Raw genomic sequence first — 27010 nt, 5'->3', positions numbered from 1 at the left:
AGAATTAGAACAGATAATCCTAAAATTCATATAGAACCACAAAGGACCCTGAATAGCCAAAGCAATCTTGAGAAAAAAGCACAAAACTGGAAGTATCATGCTCCCTGAATTCATTCTATACAACAAAGCTACAGCAGTCAAAACAGCATGGTACTGGCACAAAAGCAAACACATAGATCAATGGAACAAAATAGCCCAGAAATAAACCCAGGCACTTTTGGTCAATTATTTACAACAAAGGAGGCAAGAATATACAATGGAGAAAAGACAATCTCTTCAATAAGTGGTGCTGGGAGAAGTGGACAGCTATATGTAAAACACTGAAATTAAAATTTCCTCAAACCATATAAAAATAAACTCAAAATGAATTTAAGACCTAAATATAAGACCAGAAACCATAAAATTCCTAGAAGAAAACATAGGCAGTACACTCTTTGACATAATTCTTAGGAATATGTTTTTGGATCTGTCACCTAAGGAAAGGGACACAAAAGCAAAAATAAACAAATAGGACCTAATTAAGCTTAAAAGCTATTGCACAGCAAAGGAAACCATCAAGAAAATGAAACAACAGCTTACTGAATGGGAGAAAATATTTGCAATTGATATGTCTGATAAAGGATTTATTTCCAAAATATATAAAAAGCTCATACAACTCAACATCAAAAAAAAATTAAAGGGGCTTACCTGGTGGTGCAGTGGTTGAGAATCTGCCTGCCAATGCAGGGGACACGGGCTCGAGCCCTGGTCTGGGAAGATCCCACATGCTGCGGAGCAACTAGGCCCATGAGCCACAACTACTGAGCCTGCGCATCTGGAGCCTGTGCTCCGCAACAAGAGAGGCCGCGATAGTGAGACGCCTGCGCACCATGATGAAGAGTGGCCCCCGCTTGCCACAACTAGAGAAAGCCCTCACACAGAAACGAAGACCCAACACAGCCAAAAATTAATTAATTAATTAATTTTAAAAAACTAAAAATAGGCAGAAGAATTAAATAGACATTTTTCCCAAAAAACTCATACAGATGTCCAACAGGCACAAGAAAAGATATTCAACAACTCTAATCATCAGGGAAATGAAAGTCAAAAAAACCAATGAAATAGAATGTAAATTGCTTATAGCCACTATGGAAAACAGTATGGAGGCTCCTCAAACAACTAAAAATAGAACTACCATATGATCCAGCAATTCCACTCCAGAGTAAATATTTGAAGAAAAGGAAAACACTAATTCAAAAAGATATATGTACACCAATGTTCACAGCAGCATTATTTACAATAGCCATGATATGGAAGCAACATAAGTGTCCATCAACAAATGGATAAAGAAGATATATATATATATATATATGTATATATGTATATATGGAGTGGAATCTTCAAAACATAAAAAGACTCACAGATACGCAGAACAAAGTAGTGGTTAACACTGGGTAGAGGGATGGGGGAAGGGGATTAAGGGGTACAAACTACTATGTATGAAATAAATAAGCTACAAGGCTGTAATGTATAGAACAGGGAATATAGCCAATATTTTATAGTAACATTAATGGAGTATAATATATAAAATGTTGAATCACTTATGTTGTATTTCTGAAACTAATATAAATCAACTATACTTCAATTAAAAAATAAAAAGTTAATTTCTCTGTGAACACTTACACCTATATTAAAGAATTTCTGAATCATTCAACTCTCAAAACTATTTTGGAATCATCTGAAATGGAAAGATCTCTAATAACAGCAAATGCTTTGTTCTTTCTCACAATATCACCCTTTAAGAATCAACTCACTGATTATTCAAGTTTAAAAAGATTTCCTGGCAAAGAGAAATTTTAGCGTTGAGTGCTCTGTTACAATAAAAGTTTCTATAGAATGTTCTTTCTGATAACTATACATTGCAGTCACCAAATATTACCATTTCTTATTAAAATAACAATGAAATATTAGAAATTATCACATATAGAAATGGTAAATATGTGGAGGGATTTTTCCTAATTACCCAAGACTATTTTTTCATTATTTTTCTGTTCACTTAAACCTTACATTCAGATTCTCATCTTGTCTCCTTTTGCTCATCTCTCACTTCCTAATTATAAAATGGATGACTTTTCAGGTCACCTATGGCAGCCACTCAAACCAATTCCTCTTGTCTTTAAACTTCTATTCCCACCTCGTCTTCTATTTGCCTCAGCTAAAAGAGCTTTACCTCGTCTATAGCTCTAATCTCTTTCACCTGCCACTTGAAGAGTGCTAGACCATGAAATTTTGAAAATCAAATAAAAAAGAGGAGAACAATGAAACCAGCAAGGTGTTCTTTGTCTGCCTAGGAAAATAGTTTTTCCATTATGAACAGGAAAGACCCTCCTTTACACCTTGCTAGGATTTCCAAGAAACTGAATACTCTGCTTATAGAAATTAGAAAGACTGCCAGCCAGCTGGAATAATTCTTCATTTTACTTTTATGCTAAATGGGTACTTGAGCTATAGAAAGCAAGGAGAAGTGGTCTTATTTATGATTCCTCCTTGCCAATCTGCTACGTGCATTCAAAAGTACTGGATCAAAGGGTCCTGAATTGAATACAGACTCCATTTGCTCAAAACTTGCTTAGGCAAATCATATAATCTCTCTGAGCTTTGTTTTTCTCTCTTTTTTTTTAATTGGTAAAAAGGATAATAATGCCTGCCAGTTTGCCTCAGGTTACTTTAAGTATCAAACGAAATGGTGTATAAGAAGCACTTTGTAAACCATGAAGCTCCATCCAAATTGAGTTATTTTAGGCAGTATAATAAGATTTATATTTCTCTATATTAGAATTTTCATTTCCAGTACACAAACAGACACAAAATATAGACTTCTGAGCCCTGCTCCAAACTTATTCTATCAGAATCTATAGAGGTGAGGCCCAACCATCTGTATTTTTAACAAGAACACTAAAGTTTGAGAGGTACTATATAATGCACCATTCTCTTTTCTGATGTATTCCTTTCTTTCTACTTCAAGGAAAGTTTAACTGTCATGTACCATTTAATTTTCTAATCATCTTGAAATTGTTTGCTAAAATATAACAAAAACGTTGTTGTGTTGTCACAAAACAACCTAAATTAAATTTTAAAAATTAAGTAATTTAAATTTCAACTGCAATTGTTTTATAAATGTTTTTAACTTTAAAAAGGAAGGCATGTTCTTTGTAATACAATGGATTGCAAAATATTTAGAGAACTAAGAATGAAGAATCATGAAAATAACTCAATTTCCTGGGGGAATTATAATTACCACATTAGCTTTATTCATGCTGAAGTTTAACACATTCAATAGCTGCTGAGTTAAGACACTATATTGGCTCTTTACATCTCAATTATCTCAGTAAAAATTCAAGATCTCTTAAAACACACCTAAGTTTCAATAGGTGAATTTTACCATATCTGAGTTTATCAATATGTGACTTATGTTGTTTCAGTTAAACCTTCTTATGTAGAGTTAACTAAGTCCCAAAAGAACAGTTTGGGAGGTCCTATACCTATCATTTTTATCACTATAGCCCTGCTCTAAGAGTGAAAGAAGAAAAAGGTAGTTGCCTATCTAGGTTAGACAGGGTAGGTGGTATTACTAAATCTGGTAGAGTGGAAGAAACAAAGCCAATACCTAAGATAACCTAAAACAACAGGAAATATGACTAAATACAATGAACAATGAATGAATAATTGTGCCTAGGGTGAGAGAGTAAAATTATAGTTTTAAAGACCACATCTGGCTTTAAAAACACTAACCTTAATCATCACTATGATAAACTAAACATTTCCATATTTCATACTAACATGTTTAGGAGACTAAAATAAGTTATTGATCTTAGTGATTAATCAGAGTATGTGTTAATATAACACCAATATATTCTTAGAGGCTATATTAATGTGGAAACAACCCAAATAACCATCATCAGGAGAATAGATGAATAAATTATGATATATTCATACAGTGGAATACTCTATTTCAGTGAAAATGAATGAACTATGGTTACATGTAGTAACACAAATAAGGAACATTATGATGAGTTACAAAAGCAAGTCAAAGAAGAAAGAAAAACAGTTACGATTTCATTTACACAAAGTTCAAAAACATGCAACGCTAAAGAACATATTGTTTAGGGATGCAAATACTATTGGTAAAACTATTAAAAAAACAGAGAAATTATATATAAATTTGAGACAGTAGTTGCCTCGAAAGAGGGAAGGAAAGGAATGTGATTAGGAAAGGAGTACATAAGGGAATTTATAGGGAATGGTAATTTTCTTTTCTCATAATGGGTGATAAGTCACAGGAGGTTGTTGTATTGCTTTTGTTTATTCTGTACTCATGTTTTACAAATATTATTTTATAGGCATTCAATGTTTAATAAAAACAATTAAAATTTGATGTATTTCCTTTCTCTGCAATATATTTGCTCTGCCATAAAACAAGTTTATGATTTTAACAGATTTCAATTCCTTGCTTTCAACAGCAGCAGTTACAACTGAATATGCATATACATTAAATAGTTCTATTACTGTGCCTAAGATCAAAAAAATTACTAAATCTAACTTTAAGAAATAAGATGTCCAAGGAATAATATGAGGGCAATTTTTGGAGTAAAAATTAGTTTAGAACTCATAAAAATAAAAACAACTTCTTAATCTTCTAACTGGTTAGTATATCAAAGATATAGGCTATGTATTTTTTTTTTTTTTACTTTAGATGGACAGCAATAACAAATTTCCTAACTGAACAAATCTCTTCAGATTTTAACTTTACTAAAAACCTGATCCCAATCTAAGAAGTTCTACAATATGCAAAAACACTTTAAAAACACTTTTAAAAAAGGCTTATTCTTTTAAAAAAAGAATATAACTAAAATACATAAAACTTGGAAATGCTTAAGCTTTAGTGGATTGTTCTGTCAACATGTGGATTTATTGAAAGAGCTGTGTTAACACATGTTAAAAACCTAGGGACGAACTTTTTAAAACATTTTTTTTTTACCTTTTTACCAAAAAAAGAATTCTCAAACTGTGAAATACAGTTAGTGGTTTACCTAGTATGGAAAGTGATGAAACAATAATGAAATCTGTCAACTTCTGTCTGTCTCCATAAAAGTACATCTTGCGTCCCAAATATATACATATGGAGAGATATAAATAAAAATCTTTATACAGTTTCACCTATGGAAGTGATTTACAGATTGTTCTTCCCCAGAACTATACTCAAAAAGGTTTTTCCAGCATTAAGTGTTTATAATTCGATAAGTCTGAAGCCTACCAATAGTCAACACGAAAGATTAAAACACTAGCTTTTTGAACCATTTTAGTTTTCAATAGGAAATGATCCTAAAGATAAAAAGAGGCTTAGCCAATTATTTACTCATTATTTTCCCCACATATTTAAATATTAACGATAAGAAAAATTTTAACGCCAAGCTTATAAAATTCCTTCATAAGGGTATAATTATTCTAGCTATTTTTTCCCCCCAAAGTAGTATCTCTTAGCTCTTTCCTGGAATGTCTAAGAGTTTTGAATTGAAATGCAGCGACACCAACGCCAAAGATCCCCTTCCTTCCCATAAATCTAGAGATTCAGCGTCTAATAAATTACCTTTGGATATATTAATAACTCACATATAAATGCTAACCGCTATTTAGCATTTCTATTAACCTCCCGTCCATTAAAGATTTGGTAGTAATTTTCATATTTTACACCATCTATTATATAATAATAATAAACTATTTATTACGAATATATATTTCACAGCAACTTCACCTCTTAAACCTAGGCTTACTTTTTTCGTCCTCCCCATCTAACCTAAAACTTTAGGATCATGATCCTTTTTAACACTTCAATTGAACCTCACAACTCAAAACTACCAACCCCGCTAATCCCTTATTTCATACGATTATAACGTTTTTTTAAAGTACTTTAAAAGCCCTATACCTTTTTCCTTCATCCGTAAGACAAGCTCTGAGAACAAAAGTGAGGGGTCAAGGATAGTGTGAAATCTGAGGGAAGAGGTGGGGCAGAAGGTTAAAGAGAGTTTGGAGGAGGACAAAAGAAATAACTAGAAGGTCAGCTGGGTGACGAAAACTGTTAGGCGCCGGTTAGGCTAGGGTGCAGCTAAGGACACGAGGGGAGGGGCTTAACCGCTTGCCCTCTAACCCCCAACGCCGGGAAGCGACTGCAACACGCCCTAACCACCCCTCAGAGCGGCAGCCATTTTGGCTTTGCTCCAGCCCCGCCCCTCGGACGCAGACGGCTCCATCCCCCCACCCCCACCCCACCCCCGCCTTCCTCGCGCAGAAACTGGAAGTGGGATTGCGGACGTAGGAGCCAGGCCGGCAGCAGCTCAGGACTGGAGTCGCGCTCCAAGCGCACTGCCGTCAAATCCTTGCCGCTGCCCCTGGCTGTCGCCTCCCAAGAAAAGTCGTGGGACCATGTCGAATATGGAGAGTATCCTTTCCTTCTGAAAAGCTGCTGTTAGGGCTTAAAGAGGTGGGGGAGAGGAGGGCCTGGGGCCCTGGAAGGTGCCTGGTGGTGACCTTTTAGGTCTAGTTGAGGAGGGGTGAGGGTTCTGACTCGGATTGGTAGGCGCTGGCAGCTTGTTTTGTTTTGTTTGTTGTTGTTTTCCTGGTAGCCGCAACCATCCTGAATCAGGGGACGTGGGGCTGCTTTGAGAAGATTGCTGAACACGAACCCTCCCTTGTTGAAGGCTACTGTCACCTGTTCTTTCAGTGAATTTATCCACTTCTGAAAAATCGAAGGAGAGTGGTGTGGAAACAGGCGACAGTTTGCCAGAGGTTTGGGGCAGAGGTATAGGTTTTGAATGGGTAACGAGGGCAAATAGTTTTTGTGGAACATCTTCCTTTTTCTGGATGGAGGTGACTGGTAATGAGTTCTTAATACCAGCCCTCCGAACTAAGTTGATCGCTTGCTTGCTAATAATCTGATTTAGCACGTGAGGAAACTCATAGTTTCCTAAAGCCACAAAAATCCATCAGTTGCACCTGTTACCACTTAAGCAATGAGTTCGAGGTTAGGAACCAAGCTGTGCGAAGCTCTGAATTGAAGAAGGATGAGATTGTTTTTCACAAGTGAAATACCATCACAGGATTTCCATGTCGCTGTCCTTCTTCCAGAAATTGGCATTACAGAAATAGAGTAGTTTGATATCTTGCTATTGAATGAAACATGGCAAAATAACAAAATGTGGGTCATAGAAATTATTTGATAGCTCATATTGAAACTATTTTCATTCATTAATTTGTAAGTCTGAAATATAGAAAGACATTTGGTGAGAAGATTAAATTATGTAAACTGTACTGAGAATATTGGTAACATATTTGGTGCTGAACTGGCCAAGTTAAACCAAGAATAAAATGTGAACCTTTGTGGAGGTGCAGAAATAGGTCATTTCATGAACAGAGTAGATGACTAAAAGGCCCAGTTTAAAGGATATAATTTATAGAAGTGTAGTTGTGTTAGATGATTTTTATTAAAGCACCATCATAAAAGAAAGAGCACTGGATTATGAGTCAGAAGATCAATTTCCAATCCCAGTTCTGCCTTTTAAGAAACATGTGAGTTAGAACAACTCATATAGCCTCTGTCATGCAATGTTTACTCATCTGTAAACATACTAACTGACCTGCCAGCCTTATAAAGCTCTTGTGAAGATAAAATGAAATGTAAGGGCTTACTAAATTATGAAGTTTTGAACATGTTAAGTATTAAGAAGTAGAGTACAAATTGCTATCTTTTTCGCCAGATCTTTTGGAAGGGTTTGAGGTAATAGCTCTAAAACTGCTTTTATTTCCTACTTTAATAATGCAAGTTACTTTTGCTCACCTAAAAACCTACTTTATGTGATTTCCAATAATAAGATAGTTACTAATTTTCTTTCACTGAAAAGTATGTATGCCTGACTATAATTAAAATTAATGGTACTATTATCAGTAGTTTAATACATAACAAAAATGAACTATAACTACTCTTAAGTCCATCAAAGGAAGTGAGGACTTCATTCATACCGTCTGGCAGTGATTAGTTCTCTTGGTCCTTTTTTTAGAATCCAGACCTTTTCCTTTGAGTATAGAGGAAGAAAATGACATATGGACTCAGACCTGTCTTTCATAAATAAATAACTTGAACTGAAACTTGAGTAACATTTGTCACCTATTTGAAATGCAGAAATCTCATTGTTACAGTATGTAAGAAGAATAAATGTGCCAACACAATTGAATTAGCATGGTAATTGTGACTTCTGTCTTTGGGCAGTTAGATACACTGAAGTTATGTTGGATTAGATCCAATATCATTTTAAACAACTTGATGGAATAGCCAAACTATTTATTTTTTAAAATTTTTATTACAGTATGGTTGCTTTACAATGTCATGTTAGTTTATGCTGTATGGCAATGTGCCTTTTCCTGGGGAAAATATTTGTCGCTGACATCTCTTTCTCTAGGAGATTCTAACCTGAAAAAGGTTGAGAAGCAACGAAGTAGATAATAGGTACTGTAGACATAAGAGTAAAGAAAGGGATGTTGTGAAGTGGACTGGTATCATTGTCTCCTTTTGTAGTCACCTAGACAAATGAGACTATGTTATAGGCAAAAATTGCCAGCAACCTTAAAAATGCTCTCCATTGTGAATGGCTTTACATCCTAAAGCAGAATTACAGATCAGAGTCTCTGAGGCTTTGCTAGTGTTGACAAATGTATTGTGATTTTTTAACCAAGATATTAATAATAGTTCAAATTTTGTTTTTTAGATATTGTCACCTGACGGTAGTCTTATAATGTATGTCCTGGCTTGCTAGTAGTATGTTGTCTTACAAGAAGTATTTTATGTAAGGAATGCTTATCGTTCATCATTTGATGCTATTTGAGGATCAGTTCTGAGCAATTCACTATGAAAGTTAAAATGCAAAAAGAGAAATAAGAGTTGAGCTGGCTTTGAATTCCTTCTTGTTCTTCTATTCACAGTTAATTACCCATCTCTAGGCTTCAGTTTTCACATCTGTAAAATGAGGGAAGTTGACAAGCGATCTCTAAGGTTTCTTTCAATTCTGAAGATCTCCCTGAGTTTCTGTGTTCCCAAACTCTACCACCCAGACATACACAAGGGATGATTAAGATGCTGGGAGCTGAAAAAGAGGAAAGTTGGGTATATAATGCCACTTTTTCTCATCAAATGTATGAATAACCATCTATGGTATGGCACCACTGCTTTATTCTGGAGCAGGCAGGTGCTAGTAGAACATTCTTATTCCTTCCTCTTACCTTCTTTGTTTTCAACCTTTACTTCTATGTAAAGGATTGTAAAATCCTACTGTTGGCACTTGGAATCAAATAGCTTTCTGCCCTACTATGTTGGGATAACTTACTTTCCCTTTGTGTTGCTCCACCCACTTCAGAGAGGTAGGCAGGACGTAAGAGTTCTACGATGAATTTCTGCTAGTAAACTGACTAACCATTTTTCTTGAGGAAGCAGATTGAAATCTTAGAGCAAGGTTTCCTTCTGTATGCATAATAAATATGTGGAACCCTAATAATTGTTATTTATTTAAATTTTAAAGCAATAATCTATTAAGGCATAGCTGATTTCTCCCCTTTGCCTGTCAGCAGTGTAATTGCTATTGAAAGAAATCACACAGAATGTTTTTTTTTTCTTTTTAAATTTATTTATTTATTTATTTTTGGCTGTGTTGGGTCTTCATTGCTGCGCGTGGGCTTTCCCTAGTTGTGGAGAGAGGGGGCTACTCTTTGTTACGGTGTGCGGGCTTCTCATTGCAGTGGCTTCTCTTGTTGCGGAGCACGGGCTCTAGGCGTGTGGGCTTCAGTAGTTGTGATGTGCGGGCTCAGTAGTTGTGGCTCACGGGCTCTAGAGTGCAGGCTCAGTAGTCGTGGTGCACTGGCTTAGTTGCTCTGCAGCATGTGGGATCTTCCTGGACCATGGCTCAAACCCGTGTCCCCTGCATTGGCAGGCAGATTCTTAACCACTGCACCACCAGGGAAGCCCAACATAGAATGTTTTAAAGACACATTGGGATTTTTTTATTCCCTGACTAGCCGTATTGCCCAGTTAAGATAGGTGACTTATCTAAATCATGAGGTGGTAATGACAATTTATTGAACATCTACTATGTACCAAACTTTGTGCTGGGGATTTTATATATCATCTCAGAACCTCAAAACAACCCTGGAAGATGGGTGGTATTGTCCTCATTTTATAGAACAGGCAATTAAAGCTAAGAAAGCTACAGAGCTTGTAAGTGTAAAGAATCTGGGCTCGGCTCCAAAGTCTCTGGTGTGTTCACGTTTCCATAGTGCCTCCAGAACTTACAGTGTACTTCAGCTATATTTGATCAAGTCCTAGGGTTATGCAGAGCTACTCTTTCTATATATTGACATTCCATTTGAGATTTTTGCTTTTAAAAGAGTTTGGAAAACCATGAATCAACACAATCACTTTAAGGAGGACCTAGCTTAGATTTTCTCGAAGACAAGTCTAGTTCATAGATATATTTCCTATTAAGAGGTACACCTGTATGATGTAATGTTTTAAATTTTAATTTTATAGAGTTAGAAGGTAGGGAATACTACTTTCTGAAAATTTGAAATAATTGTTCAGATGATTCATTGATTTTCTTATTTATCAATCCCAAGGGCTAAGTGAGTTAGTGTTTTGCTTTTGCATGGATTTTGGCAGGAGGAGGGAAACCTATTGCCATTAATGGAGATCTTTGAGACCAATTTTTCAGAGTCAGTGTTTATGTTAGCAAAAAAGCAAGCATGGTGGTGTGTGATAAACCTCATAGTGGTTAAGAGGAAGATGGTAGGGAGGGGAGGAAGAAGGGTACACTGGGCAAAGGAACTGTATGTGAAGACACAGAGTCAGGTAACTGGTGGAGGCCATCATCACTGAAGCACAAGTTGCTGGAGCCTGGGATTACCCAAGATCTAGTTTAGGGCCTTATGCATTATTCTGTACATGTTAATATGTATTACTGTTCAGCCTTTCTAAACCTTCAATCCATCAAAAATAAAGTATTTCAGTCATTGTCTTTTCAGTTGGCAAAGAAAAAGAAATACTGTCTTAATAGCAACCACTTTGCCAAATTGAATTTATGATTAGTCAGTGAAGGAGATTATTCTGCCAGTGTTATTTTTTCCAAATAGAAAAATACTCCAAGGATTTACAGCCAACTAAAATATCTAAAATATTTCACAGTATATCAACTCTGGTTCATAGTTCAATTTAGTGGGTGAATCAACGCCATTATTTTCCACATTAGCAATAGAGGATATTCACTTATTGTAGTGTATACAGAAGGTGATTATTTGAATAGCAGGCACCTGAATTTAAGAATCGCATACCTTGGTTGTAGAAGGTACCCGAGAGTTAGAGGCAATGTTTTAGACCCAGGAGTGTTTTGATTTCTGGCCTACGACAAAAGATACATCATCAGAAAAACACTGGTTTTACAGGTTGCCTGGGATACATAGACACATATGAATATATTTGGCAGAGGTGGTAGTCTAAGATATGTAGTCCTCCTCTATGGAATCATGTGCTTTACACTATATTTATGAGTCAAAATGAGAAAAATAAGAAGAGACCATGTAAAAAGTATTTTCCAAAGCCAAATGTATTCAATTTTAAAAGCCATCCTTTACTGTGAGACTCTCCTTCCTACATTTTTGGTGTTGCTCTATTCTTTCTGTTAATTATACCAGTCCAAGGATTTTTTAAAAAGTCTGGGATCTGCTATGACATTGGTTTTCTCACTCTTAGCCGCAGAGCCCTTTTTTTTCCTGAATGGAATCATGTAGAATCCTAATATACAATAGAAATAAACATCATTGTATTAGTATAAACTTATTCATAAGCTTATATGTGTAATTGAGTCCTCTTGCCCAACATCAGTGATGCTTTTTCCCCAGTATATCAGGTACCATTGCAAAACATTTTTTCTACTATTCATTTACTTAAAACTTTTGAGTACTTCTGTTAATCACTGCACTAAGCTGATGGTATAAGGATAATTAGGATTCATCCTTATTCTCAGGGTGTCCATAGTCTAGTTAAAGAAGTAGACATGTAAACAAAGAATTATAATGAAATACAGAAAAGTACATCAAATATAAAGTAACATGGGAATACAGAGTAAGTAGCTACTGACACTGTAAATTTCAAATTAGTGTTTCCACAGAGTATACTTAAAATTTAGGACCAGAATGTATGAAAACAGCCTTGGAGACCAGCTATTTTATATTAAATTTATATCAAGCACAAAGAGGTTCAACGTATCCAAGTTATAATACTACTACACATTCCTAACAGCATTGTCCATATACCAGTATTATTATTATTATTTTTAACATCTTTATTGGAGTATAATTGCTTTACAATGGTGTGTTAATTTCTGCTTTATAACAAAGTGAATCAGTTATACATATACATATGTTCCCATATCTCTTCCCTCTTGCATCTCCCTCCCTCCCACCCTCCCTATCCCACCCCTCTAGGTGGTCACAAAGACACAGACCTACTAGAGAATGGACTTGAGGATATGGGGAGGGGGAAGGGTAAGCTGTGACAAAGTGAGAGAGTGGCATGGACATATATACACTACCAAACGTAAATAGATAACTAGTGGGAAGCAACCGCATAGCACAGGGAGATCAGCTCTGTGCTTTGTGACCAGTATTATTTAATACATGCTTTTGGGTTTTTTCTTTTAATTTTCAAGCAACCCTCTTTTTTAAATTGCAAAGATACCATCTCATGGAACAGGACTATAAACTCTTAATCTAACCTTTTATTTGAAATGAATTTTTTACAAAAATCATGTAACTTTAACCCTCACCCCCCCAAGAGCAAGTACAAAAAAGAATAAAATACCAGTTACCTGCCACTGGGCTTAAGAAATAAAACATTACTAACTCATCTCCCTTATTTCCCCACCAAAGGCAACCACTGTCTAAAAGTTCATATTTATCATTTCCATGCATTTGTTTATATTTGACCACATACATGTACATTCTTAGGATATAATTAATGTCTTGCATATTTTCCAATTTTATGTGTGTGGTATACTGTTTTCTTTTTTATTCAAGATGATTCTTCAGATTCATTCATTATGTCATTTTCACTTTCACCTCTATGTAGTTTTTTTTTTTAACATCTGTACTTTTTTTTTAACATCTTTATTGGAGTATAATTGCTTTATTGTAGAAATATCACACAATTTATCCATTCTATTTAGTGATGAATATTTAGGTAGGTTGTTTCCATGGTTTTCTGTCATTATAAACAATACTGCTATGATCATTCTTGTACATATTTCCTGTGTCAGCTGGGGACAGTTTCTCTATGGTATATACCTAGGAGTGGGATTGCTGGGTTGGAGACTATGGGTATTTTCAAGTAATGATTCTTTGATGATTTCCATTGTAATCTATATACCTTTTATTTTTCTTATCATGCTTGGTAGGACTCCAGAACAATGCTTCATTTATATATATATATATATATATATATATATATAAAATGATCACTTTCTTGTTACAGTCATCCCTGGGTATCTGCAGGGGATTGGTTCCAACACCCCCCCCACCGCAGATACGCAAATCTGCAGATATGCAAATCTCTTAGTTGGCCCTCTATTTGCAGATGCAAACCCATGGATACAGAGGGATGACTGTACTGATTTTAAAAGAAATTCTAATTATTCACTGTTATGGATGATGATTGCTCTAGTTTTTGATAGATATATTTTCAGGTTAAGGAATTTTTTGTGTGTTTTTTATCCATTCCTAGTTTAGTAGAAGTTTGGTCATGAACTATTCATCTGAAAGTTGGTTTGATGAATACATCAAATATTGGATTTTATTTAATGTTTTTTCTTTATATGCTGAGATTATCATCTGTGTTTTCTTCTTTGACCTCCTAATGTGGTTAAAATACACAGATGGATTTTTTTAATGTTAAACCATCCTTGTATTTCTAGGCTAAGTCCATCATGAGTATGAGGTATCTTTAATACATTGCTTGAATAAAAATTTTGTTCTTGGTCCCCACATTTTGATTCTGAATGATGAAAGTAACTGTTTTCAGAACATTGTTACATGATGTTTTTAAAGTCTTGGCAGCTACAATTCAGAGTAATTAATTGAAGTGATAGTCTTATGTTCATTCATTAAAACTGCATGCAAAAATTCCACGGGGGTGAGAGGGAATATTGCTTCATTGCTAATATTTTGTTTAGTATTTTTGCCTCTCTGTTCATAAGTGAGTTTAGTCTATGTGTCCATTAATATATAGTATCCTTTTTTTGATTTAGGTATCAAAAGTTAGGGAGTGTTCTTTATATTTTCTATTCTTTGGAAGAGTTTGTATAAGATAGGAATTGCTTTTTTCTCAAATGATTGATGCAGTGCACCAGTAAAACCATTTGGACCTGTGACTGTTGTTAATTAGTTACTTTGTTTATATGTTAAAATATTTTAGCATATTGAATCAAGAATTTAGAATTCTATTTATTTGTTTTTAGTTCATTTCGGAAATATTGTTATATGATGGTCCATTCTGTCTAATTCCAATTTTTTGGCATAGTGTTCATAATTTATTATTTTAAAGTAACTTTATCTGCAGTTATTTCTCCATTTTTATTTCTACACTTTGTTTATGCCTTGTCTTTTTCCTTAATCGCTTTCTGTAGAGGTAAGTAAATGTTATTATTATTTACAGAGAACTCAATTTTAAACTTTTTGATCCTTTCTATTATATATCTGTTTCTATTTTTTCCCTCTGAGTTTTTTTCTTATACTTCCTTCGGATTTATTCTTGTTTTCCTGACTTTGTGAGATGAATGCTTATCGAGTTAATTTTTAGCCTACCTTCCTTTCTATTGTGAGTTTTTAACGGTAGAAATTTCCATCTGAGTATGGCATTAGCTTTACATTCCACAAGCCACATTCCACTCATTTCATTGTCATTCAAGTCTATTTTTAAATTAAAAAAATAAATTCTTAAATCCATATATATAGTCTTTTCCAAATACAGTAAGTCCCCTACATACGAGTGAGTTCTGTTCCAAGATCAAGTTCCTAAGTACAATTTGTTCGTAAGTCCAACAAAGTTATCCTAGGTCCCCAGCTAACACAATTGGCTATATAATACTGTACTGTAATAGGTTTATAATACTTTTCACACAAATAATACATAAAAAACAAGCACAAAAAATAAAACATTTTTAATCTTACAGTACAGTGCCTTGAAAAGTACAGTAGTACAGTACAACAGCTGGCATACAGGGGCTGGCATCGAGTGAACAGGCAAGAAGAGTGACTGGAGGTGGGAGATGGTAGAGCTGAAGGATCATCAGCAATAGGAGATGGAGGGCAAGCTGCAATTTCACTCACGCCTGACGTTGATGGCACAGGTTCTGGTTCCTTGTTGGATTCAATTCTATCTACCCTCTTGAAAAAACGATCCAGTAATATCTGGGTAGTAGCTCTTTTTTTCTCATCATAGATGACACAGTAGCACCGGATTGCATTCTGAACGGCTGCTGCAACCTTCGTGTACCATTCTACGTTCGGGTTCTGTGCCTCAAAAACTAACAGTGACTCCTCAAATAAAGAAATCCCCTTGCCATTACCTGCGTCGTGAATCTCTTCGGTTCTTCAGTTACTTCTTCTTCCTCTTCTCTCTCTTTGCCCTTTCTCTGGGCCTCCAATTCCATAAAGTCTTCATTAGTAAGCTCCTCTTGTTGCACAGCAAGGAGTTCAATGAAGTCGTCCTCTTGGAGATCTAGCTTGAAATAAAGATATTGTACTACTGTACTCTATATAATACTGTAAAGTACACAAAGCACAACCACTTGTAGAGGATGCATGCACGTGAGAATGTACACCAGAGACATGAACTAACGTGATTGGACATGCAAACGCACGTTCGCATCTTTGAAAGTTTGCAACTTGAAGGTTAGTATGTAGGGGACTTACTGTAGATATATATATAGATATATGCGTATTTAAAATAAACTTTTAGGTGACTTCCCTGGTGGTCCAGTGGTTAAGACTCCGCACTCCCAATGCAAGGGGCCTGGGTTCAATCCCTGGTCAGGGAACTAAGATCCCATATACCGCAACTAAGCCCATGTGATGCAACTACTGAGCCCGCGTGCCACAATGAAGACCCAGCACAGTCAAAATAAATAAATAAAAAGAATAATAAACTTTTAATCTTAAAAGAGTTTTAGATTCTTACAGAAAAATTATGAAGTAAATTCCCATATTAATTAATTCATTATTGAGTTGTGGTTAGACAGTAGGTTTGTCTGATATCTATTATTTCATATTTGCTTTATGTCCCAGGATATGATCAGTTTTCATGTGTCATATGCTTGTAAATGATGTGTATTCTCAAATTATTGGGCACAGGTTTCACTATAATTCTCTATATGTTAATTTTTAAATTAAGCTTCTTAATCGGGTCTTTTGTAACTTCTATATTCTTAGTTTTGTCAGTTACTGAGAGAATTTTATTAAAATCTACCAAGATTAATAATTTTATCTGCCAGTTTTATATATATACATACAAACACACTTTGAGGCTATGTAGAGGAATGTGGAAATCTAGAATTATTTCATCAATTTGTGAATTTACTTTCTATCATTTTATAGTGATCCCTACTTTTAAAAACTTTCTAATGCTGCTTTTAGGTAGTCTGTTTTGATTGATACTAATAAAGCTACAACTGTTTTTTTAGGTTAGTATTTGTCTGGTATAATTTTTTTCTGTCTTTTTACATCCAGCCTTTCTGTTTAAGTGATTTAAAGTCCTGTTTAAAGCACATATTTATAATTTGTTTCATTATTTTTTAATCCATCCTGACATTTTGGGGATGTTTCTTTTTATTGATATTTTATGATTTCTGTGTATCCTGTTTTCTCTGTGATTCACTTCTCTTTTGCTACTTTCTTCTGGATTTATTAAGTGGTTTACCCCATTTTTCCCTTTACTATTTTAGAAGGTACATGCTATTTCCTTAGCAGTACCCTTCACATTTTTACATGCATAGTTAATTTAATTTCTAAATAATTAGAAACTTTTTTCTTGGATTTTTAAACATATAATTTGTCACCCCATCCTCTGTTGTACATGTTTTTATTGTCTATGTTTGTTCTGCCTGTCTAATCTCCAAAATTAGACATTATGATTATCTTATAGTCAGTATTTCTCTGGATTTATCTGTGTTTACCAGTCTCTGTGCTCACTAAACCTTTCATTATGTCAGACATAATTTTGTTTTTTGTGAAGTACATTCAGTCATCCTTATTTAGTCATCATTATTCTCAGATTCTGTGTTTGCAAATTTACCTACTCACTATAATTTTTTTTTAACCTGAAATCATTCCTTGCTATGCTTTCAAGGTTATTCATGGACATGCTCAGGCAGTGAAAAATTTGAGTGGACAAAGGGGCACGTTCCCACTTAAGGGTGAACAGTACAATGCTCTGCCTTTTTACTTCAGCTCTCATACTTTAAAGGAGTGTCTTTTTCACTTTGTCAAGTGCCACTTTTTTTTTTTTTGCATTTTTTGTACTTTTTGTTGGTGATTTCACTAATCTCTAAGTGTAGTGTTTAAGTGCTGTATAGTGTTCTGAAGTGCAAGACTGTGATGTGCCTTATGGAGAGTATATGTGTGTTAGGTAAGCTTCTTTCAGGCATGAGTTATAATGCTGTTTGCCATGAATTCAATGTTACAGAGTCAGCAAGATATATTAAGTAAGATGTGTTAAAACAAAAATATGCATAAAACAAGGTTATGTATTCATAGGTTGACAAAAATGTTTTGACCAGAGACTCGCAGGAACCTAATCCTGCATTTTCCTTAGGAGAAATGTTTCTGTACTCATTAATTCCCTATTTGCAGTGATTTCATGAAACATAACTAACATGAAGAATGAGAATCTGCTGTACATCCTTTGGAAGTTACATTAGCATTTTATTTGAAATCCTACTCAGTCTGATCTTTAGTTATTTTATAAATAATCTGAATTTCCACTATGGCTCTTTTAAATATTTTAGTATTTGGTATTCTGAGGTGTGCTATGATATATCTAAGTCTGGATTGATTTTTTTTTTTTTAGGATTTATTTTTTATTTTTTAATAGCTCTTTATTGGAGTATAATTGCTTCACAATACTGTGTTAGTTTCTGTTATACAACAAAGCAAATCATCCATATGCATACACATGTCCCCATATCCCCTCCCTCTTTAGCCTCCCTCCCAATCTCCCTATCCCACCCCTCTAGGTCATTGCAAAGCACCGAGCCAATCTCCCTGTGCTATGTTTATGCTTCCCACCAGCCAACTATTTTACATTCGGTAGTGTGTATATGTCGATGCTACTCTCACTTCGCCCTAGCTTCACCCTCCCACCCCATGTGCTCAAGTCCATTCTCTATGTCTGCCTCTTTATTCCTGCCCTGCAACTAGGTTCATCAGTAACATTTTTTTTTAAGATTCCATATATATGCTTTAGCATACAGTATTTGTTTTTCTCTTTCTGGCTTACTTCACTCTGTATGACAGACTCTAGGTCCATCCACCTCACTACAAATAACTCAGTTTCGTCTCTTTTTATGGCCGAGTAATATTCCATTGTATATATGTGCCACATCTTCTTTATCCATTCATCTGTCGATGGACATTTAGGTTGGTTCCATGTCCTGGCTATTGTAAATAGTGCTGCAATGAACATTGGGGTGCATGTCTCTTTTTGAATTATGGTTTTCTCAGGGTATATGCCCAGTAGTGGGATTGCTGAGTCATATGGTAGTTCTATTTTTAGTTTTTTAAGGAGCCTCCATACTGTCTTCTGTAGTGGCTGTATCAGTGTACATTCACACCAACAGTGTAGGAGGGTTCCCTCTTCACCACACCCTTTGTAGCATTTATTGTTTCTAGCTTCTTTAATAATGGTCATTCTGACTGGTGTGAGGTGATACCTCACAGTAGTTTTGATCTGCATTACTCTAATAATTAGTGATGTTGAGCATCTTTTCATGTGCCTCTTGGCCATCTGTATGTCTTCCTTGGTGAAATGTCTATTTAGGTCTTCCACCCATTTTTTAACTGGATTGTATGATATTTTGATATTGAGCTCCATGAGTAGTTTGTATAGTTTGGAGATTAATCCTTTGTTGTTTCATTTGCAAATATTTTCTCCCATTCTGAGGGTTGTCTTTTTGTCTTATGTATGGTTTCCTTTGCTGTGCAAAAGCTTTTAAGTTTAATTAAGTCCTCTTTGTTTATTTTTGTTTTTATTTCCATTACTCTAGGAGGTGGGTCAAAAACGATCTTGCTGTGGTTTATGTCAAAGAGTGTTTTTCCTATGTTTTTCTCTAAAAGTTTTATAGTGTCTGGTCTTACATTTAAGTCTTTAATCCATTTGGAGTTTATTTTTGTGTATGGTGTTTGGTAGTGTTCTAATTTCATTCTTTTACATGTAGCTGTCCTGTTTTCCCAGCACCACTTATTGAAGAGGCTGTCTTTTCTCCTTTGTATATTCTTGCCTCCTTTATTAAAAATAAGGTGATCATATGTGCGTGGGTTAATCTCTGGGCTTTCTATCCTGTTCCATTGATCTATATTTCTGTTTTTGTGCCAGTACCATACTGTCTTGATTACTGTAGCTTTGTAGTATCGTCAGAAGTCTGGGAGCCTGATTCCTTCAACTCTGTTTTTCTTTCTTAAGATTGCTTTGGCTATTCGGGTTCTTTTGTGTTTCCATATGAATTGTAAGATATTTTATTCTAATTCTGTGAAGAATGCCATAAGTAATTTGATAGGTATTGCATTGAATTTGTAGATTGCTTTGTGTAGTATAGTCATTTTCAAAATATTGATTCTTCCAATCCAAGAACGTGGTATATTTCTCCATCTGTTTATGTCATCTTTGATTACTTTCATCAGTGCTTTATAGTTTTCTGAGTACCAGTCTTCCGCCTCCTTAGGCAGGTTTTTTCCTAGGTATTTTATTCTTTTTGTTGCAGTGGTAAATGGGAGTGCTTCCTTAATTTCTCTATGTGTTTTTTCATTGTTGGTGTATAGGAATGCCAGAGATTTCTGTGCATTAATTTTGTATCCTGCAATCTTACCAAATTCATTGATTAGATCTAGTAGTTTTCTGGTGGCATCTTTAGGATTTTCTATGCATAGTATCATGTCATTGGCAAACAGTGACAGTTGTACTTCTTCTTTTCCAATTTGTATTCATTTTATTTCTTTTTCTTCCCTGATTGCTGTGCCAGGACTTCCAAAACTATGTTGAATAAGAGTGGTGAGAGTGGACATCTTTGTCTTGTTCCTGATCTTAGTGGAAATGCTTTCAATTTTTCACCATTGTGTTTGATGCTTGCTGTGGGTTTGTCATATATGGCCTTTATTATGTTGAGGTATGTTCCCTCTATGCCCATTTTCTGGAGAGTTTTTATCATAAATGGCTGTTGAATTTTGTCAAAAGCTGTTTTACATCTATTGAGAAGATCCTATGGTTTTTATTCCTTAATTTATTAATGTGGTGTATCACATTGTTTGATTTGTGTATATTGAAGAATCCTTGCATCCCTGGAATAAATCCCACTTGATCATGGTTTATGATCCTTTTAATGTGCTGTTGGATTCTGTTTGCTAGTGTTATGTTGAGGATTTTTGCATCTATGTTCATCAGTGATATTGGTCTATAATTTTCTTTTTTTGTGGTATCTTTTTCTGGTTTTGGTATCAGGGTAATGGGGGCTTTGTAGAATGAATTTGAGAGTGTTTCTCCCTCTGCAGTTTTTTGGAAGAGTTTCAGAAGGATCGGTGTTAGCTCTTCTCTAAATGTTTCATAGAATTCACCTGTGAAGCCATTTGGTCCTGGACTTTTGTTTGTTGGAAGATTTTTAATTACAGTTTCAATTTCATTACTTGTGATAGGTCTGTTTATATTATCTAATTCTTCCTTGTTCAGTCTTGGAAAATTGTACCTTTCCAAGAATGTGTCCATTTCTTCGTGGTTGTCCATTTTATTGGCATATAGTTGTTTGTAGTAGTCTCTTATAATCCTTTGTATTTCTGCAGTGTCAGTTGTGATTTCTCCTTTTTCATTTCTAATTTTATTGATTTGCACCCCTCTCTTTTTTTCTTGATCAGTCTGGCTAAGGGTTTATCAATTTTGTTTATCTTCTCAAAGAACCAGCTTTTAGTTTCATTGATCTTTGCTGTTGTTTTCTTCATTTCTATTTCATTTATTTCTGCTCTGTTCTTTATTATTTCTTTCCTTCTACTGTTTTTGGGTTTTCTTTGTTCTTCTTTCTCTAGCTGTTTTAAATGTAGGGTTAGATTGTTTATTTGAGATTTTTCTTGTTTCTTGAGGTGAGATTGAATTGCTATAAACTTCCCTCCTAGAAGTGCTTTTACTGCATCCCATAGGTTTGGGGTCATCGTGTTTTCGTTGTCAATTTTTTCTATGTATTTTTTAAATTTCTTCTTTGGTTTCTTCAGTGATCTCTTGGTTATTTAGTAGTGCACTGTTTAGCCTCCTTGTATTTGTGTTTTTTACAATTTTTTTTCCTGTAATTGTTTTCCAATCTCATAGCGTTGTGGTCAGAAAACATGCTTGATAGATTTCAATTTTCTTAAATTTTTTGAGGCTTGATTTGTGACCCAAGATGTGATCTATCCTGGAGAATGTTTCATGTGCACTTGAGAAGAAAGTGTATTCTGCCACTTTGGGGTGGAATGTTCTATAAATATCAATTAGATCTATCTTGTCTATTGTGTCATTTAAACTTGAGTTTCCTTATTTATTTTCTGTTTGGATGATCTGTCCGTTGGTTTAAGTGGGGTGTTAAAGTCCCCTACTCTTATTGTGTTACTGTCAATTTCTCCTTTCATGGTTGTTAGCATTTGCCTTATGTATTGAGGTGCTCCTATGTTGGGTGCATTAACATTTATAATTGTTTTATCTTCTTCTTGGATTGTTCCTTTGATCATTATGTACTGTCCCTCCTTATCTTTTGTAACAGTCTTTATTTTAAAGTCTATTTTATCTGATATGAGTATAGCTACTCCAGCTTTCTTTTGATTTCCATTTGCATGGAATATCTTTTTCCATCCCTTCACTTTCAGTCTGTATGTGTCCCTAGGTCTGAAATGGGTCTGTTGTAGACAACATATATATGGGTCTTGTTTTTGTATCCATTCAGCCAGTCTGTGTCTTTTGGCTGGGGCATTTAATCCCTTTACATTCAAGGTTATTATTGATGTATATGTTCCTATTATCATTTTCTTAATTGTTTTGGGTTTGTTTTTGTGAGTCTTTTTCTTCTCTTGTGTTTCCTGCTTCGAGAAGTTTCTTTAGCATTTGTTGTAAAGCTGGTTTGGTGGTGCTGAATTCTCTTAGCTTTTGCTTGTCTGAAAAGCTTTTGACTTCTCTATTGAATCTGAATGAGATCCTTGCTGGGTAGAGTAATCTTGGTTGTAGGTTTTTCTCTTTCATCACTTTAAGTATATCCTGCCACCCCCTTCTGGCCTGCAGAGTTTCCACTGAAAAATCAGCTGATAACCTTATGGGGATTCCTTTATAGGTTATTTTTTGTTTTTCCCTTGGTGCTTTTAATATTTTTTCTTTGAATTTAATTTTTGTTAGTTTGATTAATATGTGTCTTGGTGTGTTTTTCCTTGGGTTCATCCTGTATGGGACTCTCTGTGCTTCCTGGACTTGGGTGACTATTTCCTTTCCCATGTTAGGGACGTTTTCAACTATAATCTTTTCAAATATTTTCTCAGACCTTTTCGTTTTCTCTTTGCCTTCTGGGACCCCTATAATTCAAATGTTGTTGCGTTTAGTGTTGTCCCAGAGGTGTCTGAGCTTGTTCTGAATTATTTTCATTCTTTTTTCTTTATTCTGCTCCTCAGCAGTTATTTCCACCATTTTGTCTTCCAGCTCACTTATTCATCCTTCTGCCTCAGTTATTCTGTTATTGATTCCTTCTAGTGTATTTTTCATTTCAGTTATTGTGTTGTTCATCTCTGTTTGTTTGTTCTTTAGTTCTTCTAGATCTTTGTTAAACATTTCTTGAATTTTCTCAATCTGTGCTTCCATTCTACTACTGAGATTCTGGATCGTTTTTACTATCATTACTCTGAATTGTTTTTCAGGTAGATTGCCCATTTCCTCTTCATTTATTTGGTCTTGTAGATTTTTACCTTGCTCCTTCATCTGTGGCATACTTTTTGCCATCTTATTTTATTTTACCTTTTTTTTTTGAGTGAAATTGTGCTCCTGTTTTACTGGTTGTTTGGCCTGAGGCTTCCAACACTGGAGTTTGTAGGCTACTGGGTAGAGCTGAGATGGGTCTTGGTGCTGAGATGGGGAGCTCTGTGAGACCTCACTCCTATGAATATTCCCTGGGGTCTGAGGTTCTCTGTTAGTCCAGTGGTTCAGAATCAGAGCTCCCACTGCAGTAGCTTCCGCCCAATCCCAGGCTTGCGAACCAAGATCCTGCAAGCTGGTTCACTCTGGGGTTCCTCCCATCTCCTTGGGCATTAGAATCCCCCACCAGCGGCCGGCAGGCTCCCTAGTTGTGGGGAGACGCTAACTCCACGTCTTCCCACACCACCATCTTGACTCCGCCTCTCTGGATTGATTTTTATATGTCCTGCTTGGGATTGTTTTTTTGTTTGTTTGGTTTTTTGTTTGTTTGTGCTTCTTGAGTCTAAAGATTTTATTCTCATCAGTTATGGAAGATTCTCAAGTATTATCTCTTTGAATGTAACATTTTGCATATTGTCTTTATTATGTCTTTGAGGTATTGCAGATATTAGACCTTTTTATTCTGTTTTCTTTATTTCTTGTCCTCTCTTTCATATTAACCTTATTTTTTCACTGTAATCTTAATTCAGATCTATAGTCGGTTTGCTAATTTTCTCCTCAGCTTTGTCTAATTTTCTTTTATCTAGTTTGCTCCACCCCCAGCTGTGAGCCAAGGCCCATAATGACAGTTAACCTTGTCATCTCTTCTTCCTTTGCCAGCTGATAAGACTTCTTTCTATCTCACCCTTATGCTAATGTTGTAGCTTTCAAGGTTCTAGGTTTATTCAGAAAATTCATTTCCAGCGTCTCATCTAGTGGGCTCCATAGGGGGCTTTGTCTTCAGGGGCTTCAGTGCTTACCTACTACTGATATTTACTTCTTCCTCCTTGTTTCTGTCTCCTGAGGATTTTCCTTCCATTTTTACAATCTAAGCTCTGTATTTAAAAGGGCATTTGTTGTAGTTTATCCAGTATTTCAAGGTGTTTTTATCAATGTGTAGGCCTCCATATTAATGGAAGTGGTTCATGTCTTTTTAGGATGAAGGGGGAAAAGCTTTATGGTATTAAATGGACTTTTGCAATGGATCTCCTATTAATATTTTTGGCTAGTATTTTATATCATGATCATTCTTAACCATTAATATTAAATTAGAGTTGGCTATAGTAGGCATTCAGTAGTCAGTCCTCAGTATTTGCAGTTTGTAGTAAATTTCAGGTTTAAGGGAAACTGAAATCATTCTTTAAAAACAACAATGAATATATAAATTATATGAATTCATCTAAAATAGTTGGCTTCTTAATTCAGCTTTTAACAATAGTGACTTTTTCTACAGAGACAGCAATTCTATTTGGGAGATGATTTGAAAAATAAAAAATTCATTACTTTTTCCTTTATTTCCATCTATCTCAGTGATTCAGATTCTCTGCAGGGTTCGATTTTGCCCCCCTCCCCAGGTAGCATTTGACAATGTCTGGAGACATTTTTGTTGTTGTAATTCGGGGAACAGAGGGGTTGCTAGTGTCATCTAGTGGGTAAAGGCCAGGAATGCTGATAAACTTCATAGAATACATAGGACATCCCCCACAACAAAGTATTATCTAGCCCAAAATATCAGTAGTGCTTAGGTTAAAAACCCTATTTATAAAAGGAGCTATAATTTTCTCAGTTACCTAGCTGAAATTGATAAATCTTACTTTAAAATGTAACGTATATGACACATTAAAACTACCCAGAAATTCATACACATATACTTATTTTCTTAACAATTCTAGTTATATCTGTTGTTGATGAAAACTACTCACGGTAGCAAGTTATCCCTCTCATTATCCATAAATATAAGGTGTTAAATTAGAACCATGAAGCCTTTGAGAGATGAACAAGGTTAATTTATGGTTTAGCTTTGGTAAATAATCGAATAATACTTATTTTCTGATAGTGATATAATCAAACCAACAGTTAGCTCTTTAAACTATATAGTGTATGTGTGCCTTTCAAAAAAATGAACCCTGCATCCTTTATAAATGTCCCAAAGAAATATAGAATCAGGGTTTAAAAAAAAATAGATTTTACCTTTTTCTAAAGGGCAGAAAACACATAGAATCATTCTTAATAGTGATTTAATCATGATACAAAGCAGTTGGTTTTGAAATAATCCACATTGCTTTGTCAGATTCATGTGCATTACTTCATATTTGTTTTTGCTTGTGTCATGAAAATGGAAGATTTGTGGTATTGCTTATTTGGGTCTTAATCCCATTATATTTTTGTTGTTTTTAATTAAAAATGTTTAATCTTAAAATAGTTTTAGACTTAAAGAGAAATTGCAAAAATAGTACAGAGATTTCTTTTATTCCCTTTACCAAGCTTCTCCTAATGTTAACACCTTACATGAACATAATCATCAACCAAAGGAAATCCACATTGCTACAATATTAACTAAACTACAGACCTTACTTGGATTTCACCAGTTTTTCCCCTAATGTCCTTTTTCTGTTTCAGAATCCAATCACGCATTGCATTTAGTTGGCATGGCTCCTTCGTCTTCTCCATTCTGTAACAGTTCTTACAGTCTTTCTTTGCTTTTCACGAACTTGACGCTTGACAAGAACACTGGTCAGTTATATCTTACATAGAATGTCTCTCTCAGTTCAGGATTGCCTGACGGTTTCTCTGGAGTAAATTGAGGTTATGTTTTTGACAACACCACCATATAAGTATGCTGTACTCTTTCCAGTTCATCATTTCAGAAGGTAAATGGTGTTGAAATGTTTTATTACTGGTGATATTATCCTTGGTAAGGTGGTATCTGCCAGATTTCTCTACTATAAAGTTGCTCTTTTTCCCTTTGTAATTAATCTTTCTTGCCATTACTTTAATTTTTAAAATTTTAATTTTATATTGGAGTATGGTTGATTTACAGTGTTGTGTTAGTTTCAGGTGTACAGCCAAGTGATTTAGTTATACATATACATATATTCTTTTTCAGATTCTTTTCCCATATAGGTTATTACAGAGTATTGAGTAGAGTTCCCTGTGCTATACAGTAGGTCCTTGTTGATTATCTATTTTATATATAGTAGTGTGTATGTTAATCTCAAACTCCTAATTTATCCCTCCCCCCACCTTTCCCCTTTGATAACCATAAGTTTGTTTTAATAGAAATAATTAAGTTTCTTAAAATTTTTAAGTTTTATTTATTTCTTTTTCTTATTTTCTTCTAAAATTATTTCTTAAAATAATTAATTTTAACAGAAAACAAATGTGGAAGAGATAAAAATTGTTCTGTTTCCTCAAATACTTTGTGAATATTTGGTTTAAATAGCATAATCTTATAAGTTTTATAATTTTAACATCTTGTTTTCAGGTAGTTAGGTTGGGAAATGACTTTTTTTTTTAAAACCTTAACATATAATTTCAGAACACCTATTTAACTTGAAGTTTGCTGCAAAAGAACTTAATAGGAATGCCAAGAAATGTGATAAAGAAGAAAAGGCTGAAAAGGCCAAGATTAAAAAGGTAAGTAATTTTTAATCTTTTTACTTTTTTTAAACTCATGAAATGAGCACAGTTATATGATGGAAGAGTGGTTGTTTTAGTTTATTTTAC

At 34.8% G+C, this 27010-nt stretch overlaps 1 protein-coding gene across 1 annotated transcript in view; it reads left to right on the top strand.

Annotated features, from left to right (window-relative positions):
* The first annotated feature begins 6343 nt into the window (after window positions 1-6343).
* LOC118888704 (charged multivesicular body protein 1b-2) overlaps window positions 6344-27010 on the top strand; it is a 41864-nt gene continuing 21197 nt past the window's right edge. The window contains exons 1-2 of the mRNA XM_036840075.1: window positions 6344-6475; window positions 26823-26920. Of these exons, the coding sequence (XP_036695970.1) occupies window positions 6460-6475; window positions 26823-26920 (114 nt within the window). The 5' untranslated portion in view covers window positions 6344-6459. The remainder of the gene's footprint in view (window positions 6476-26822; window positions 26921-27010) is intronic.

Source organism: Balaenoptera musculus, chromosome X (genome assembly GCF_009873245.2).
Source record: "Balaenoptera musculus isolate JJ_BM4_2016_0621 chromosome X, mBalMus1.pri.v3, whole genome shotgun sequence".
In the NCBI taxonomy this organism is placed as follows: Eukaryota; Metazoa; Chordata; class Mammalia; order Artiodactyla; family Balaenopteridae; genus Balaenoptera; species Balaenoptera musculus.
The sequence above is the reverse complement of the archived record's forward strand: the minus strand, read 5'-3'. Positions and strand labels throughout refer to the sequence as shown.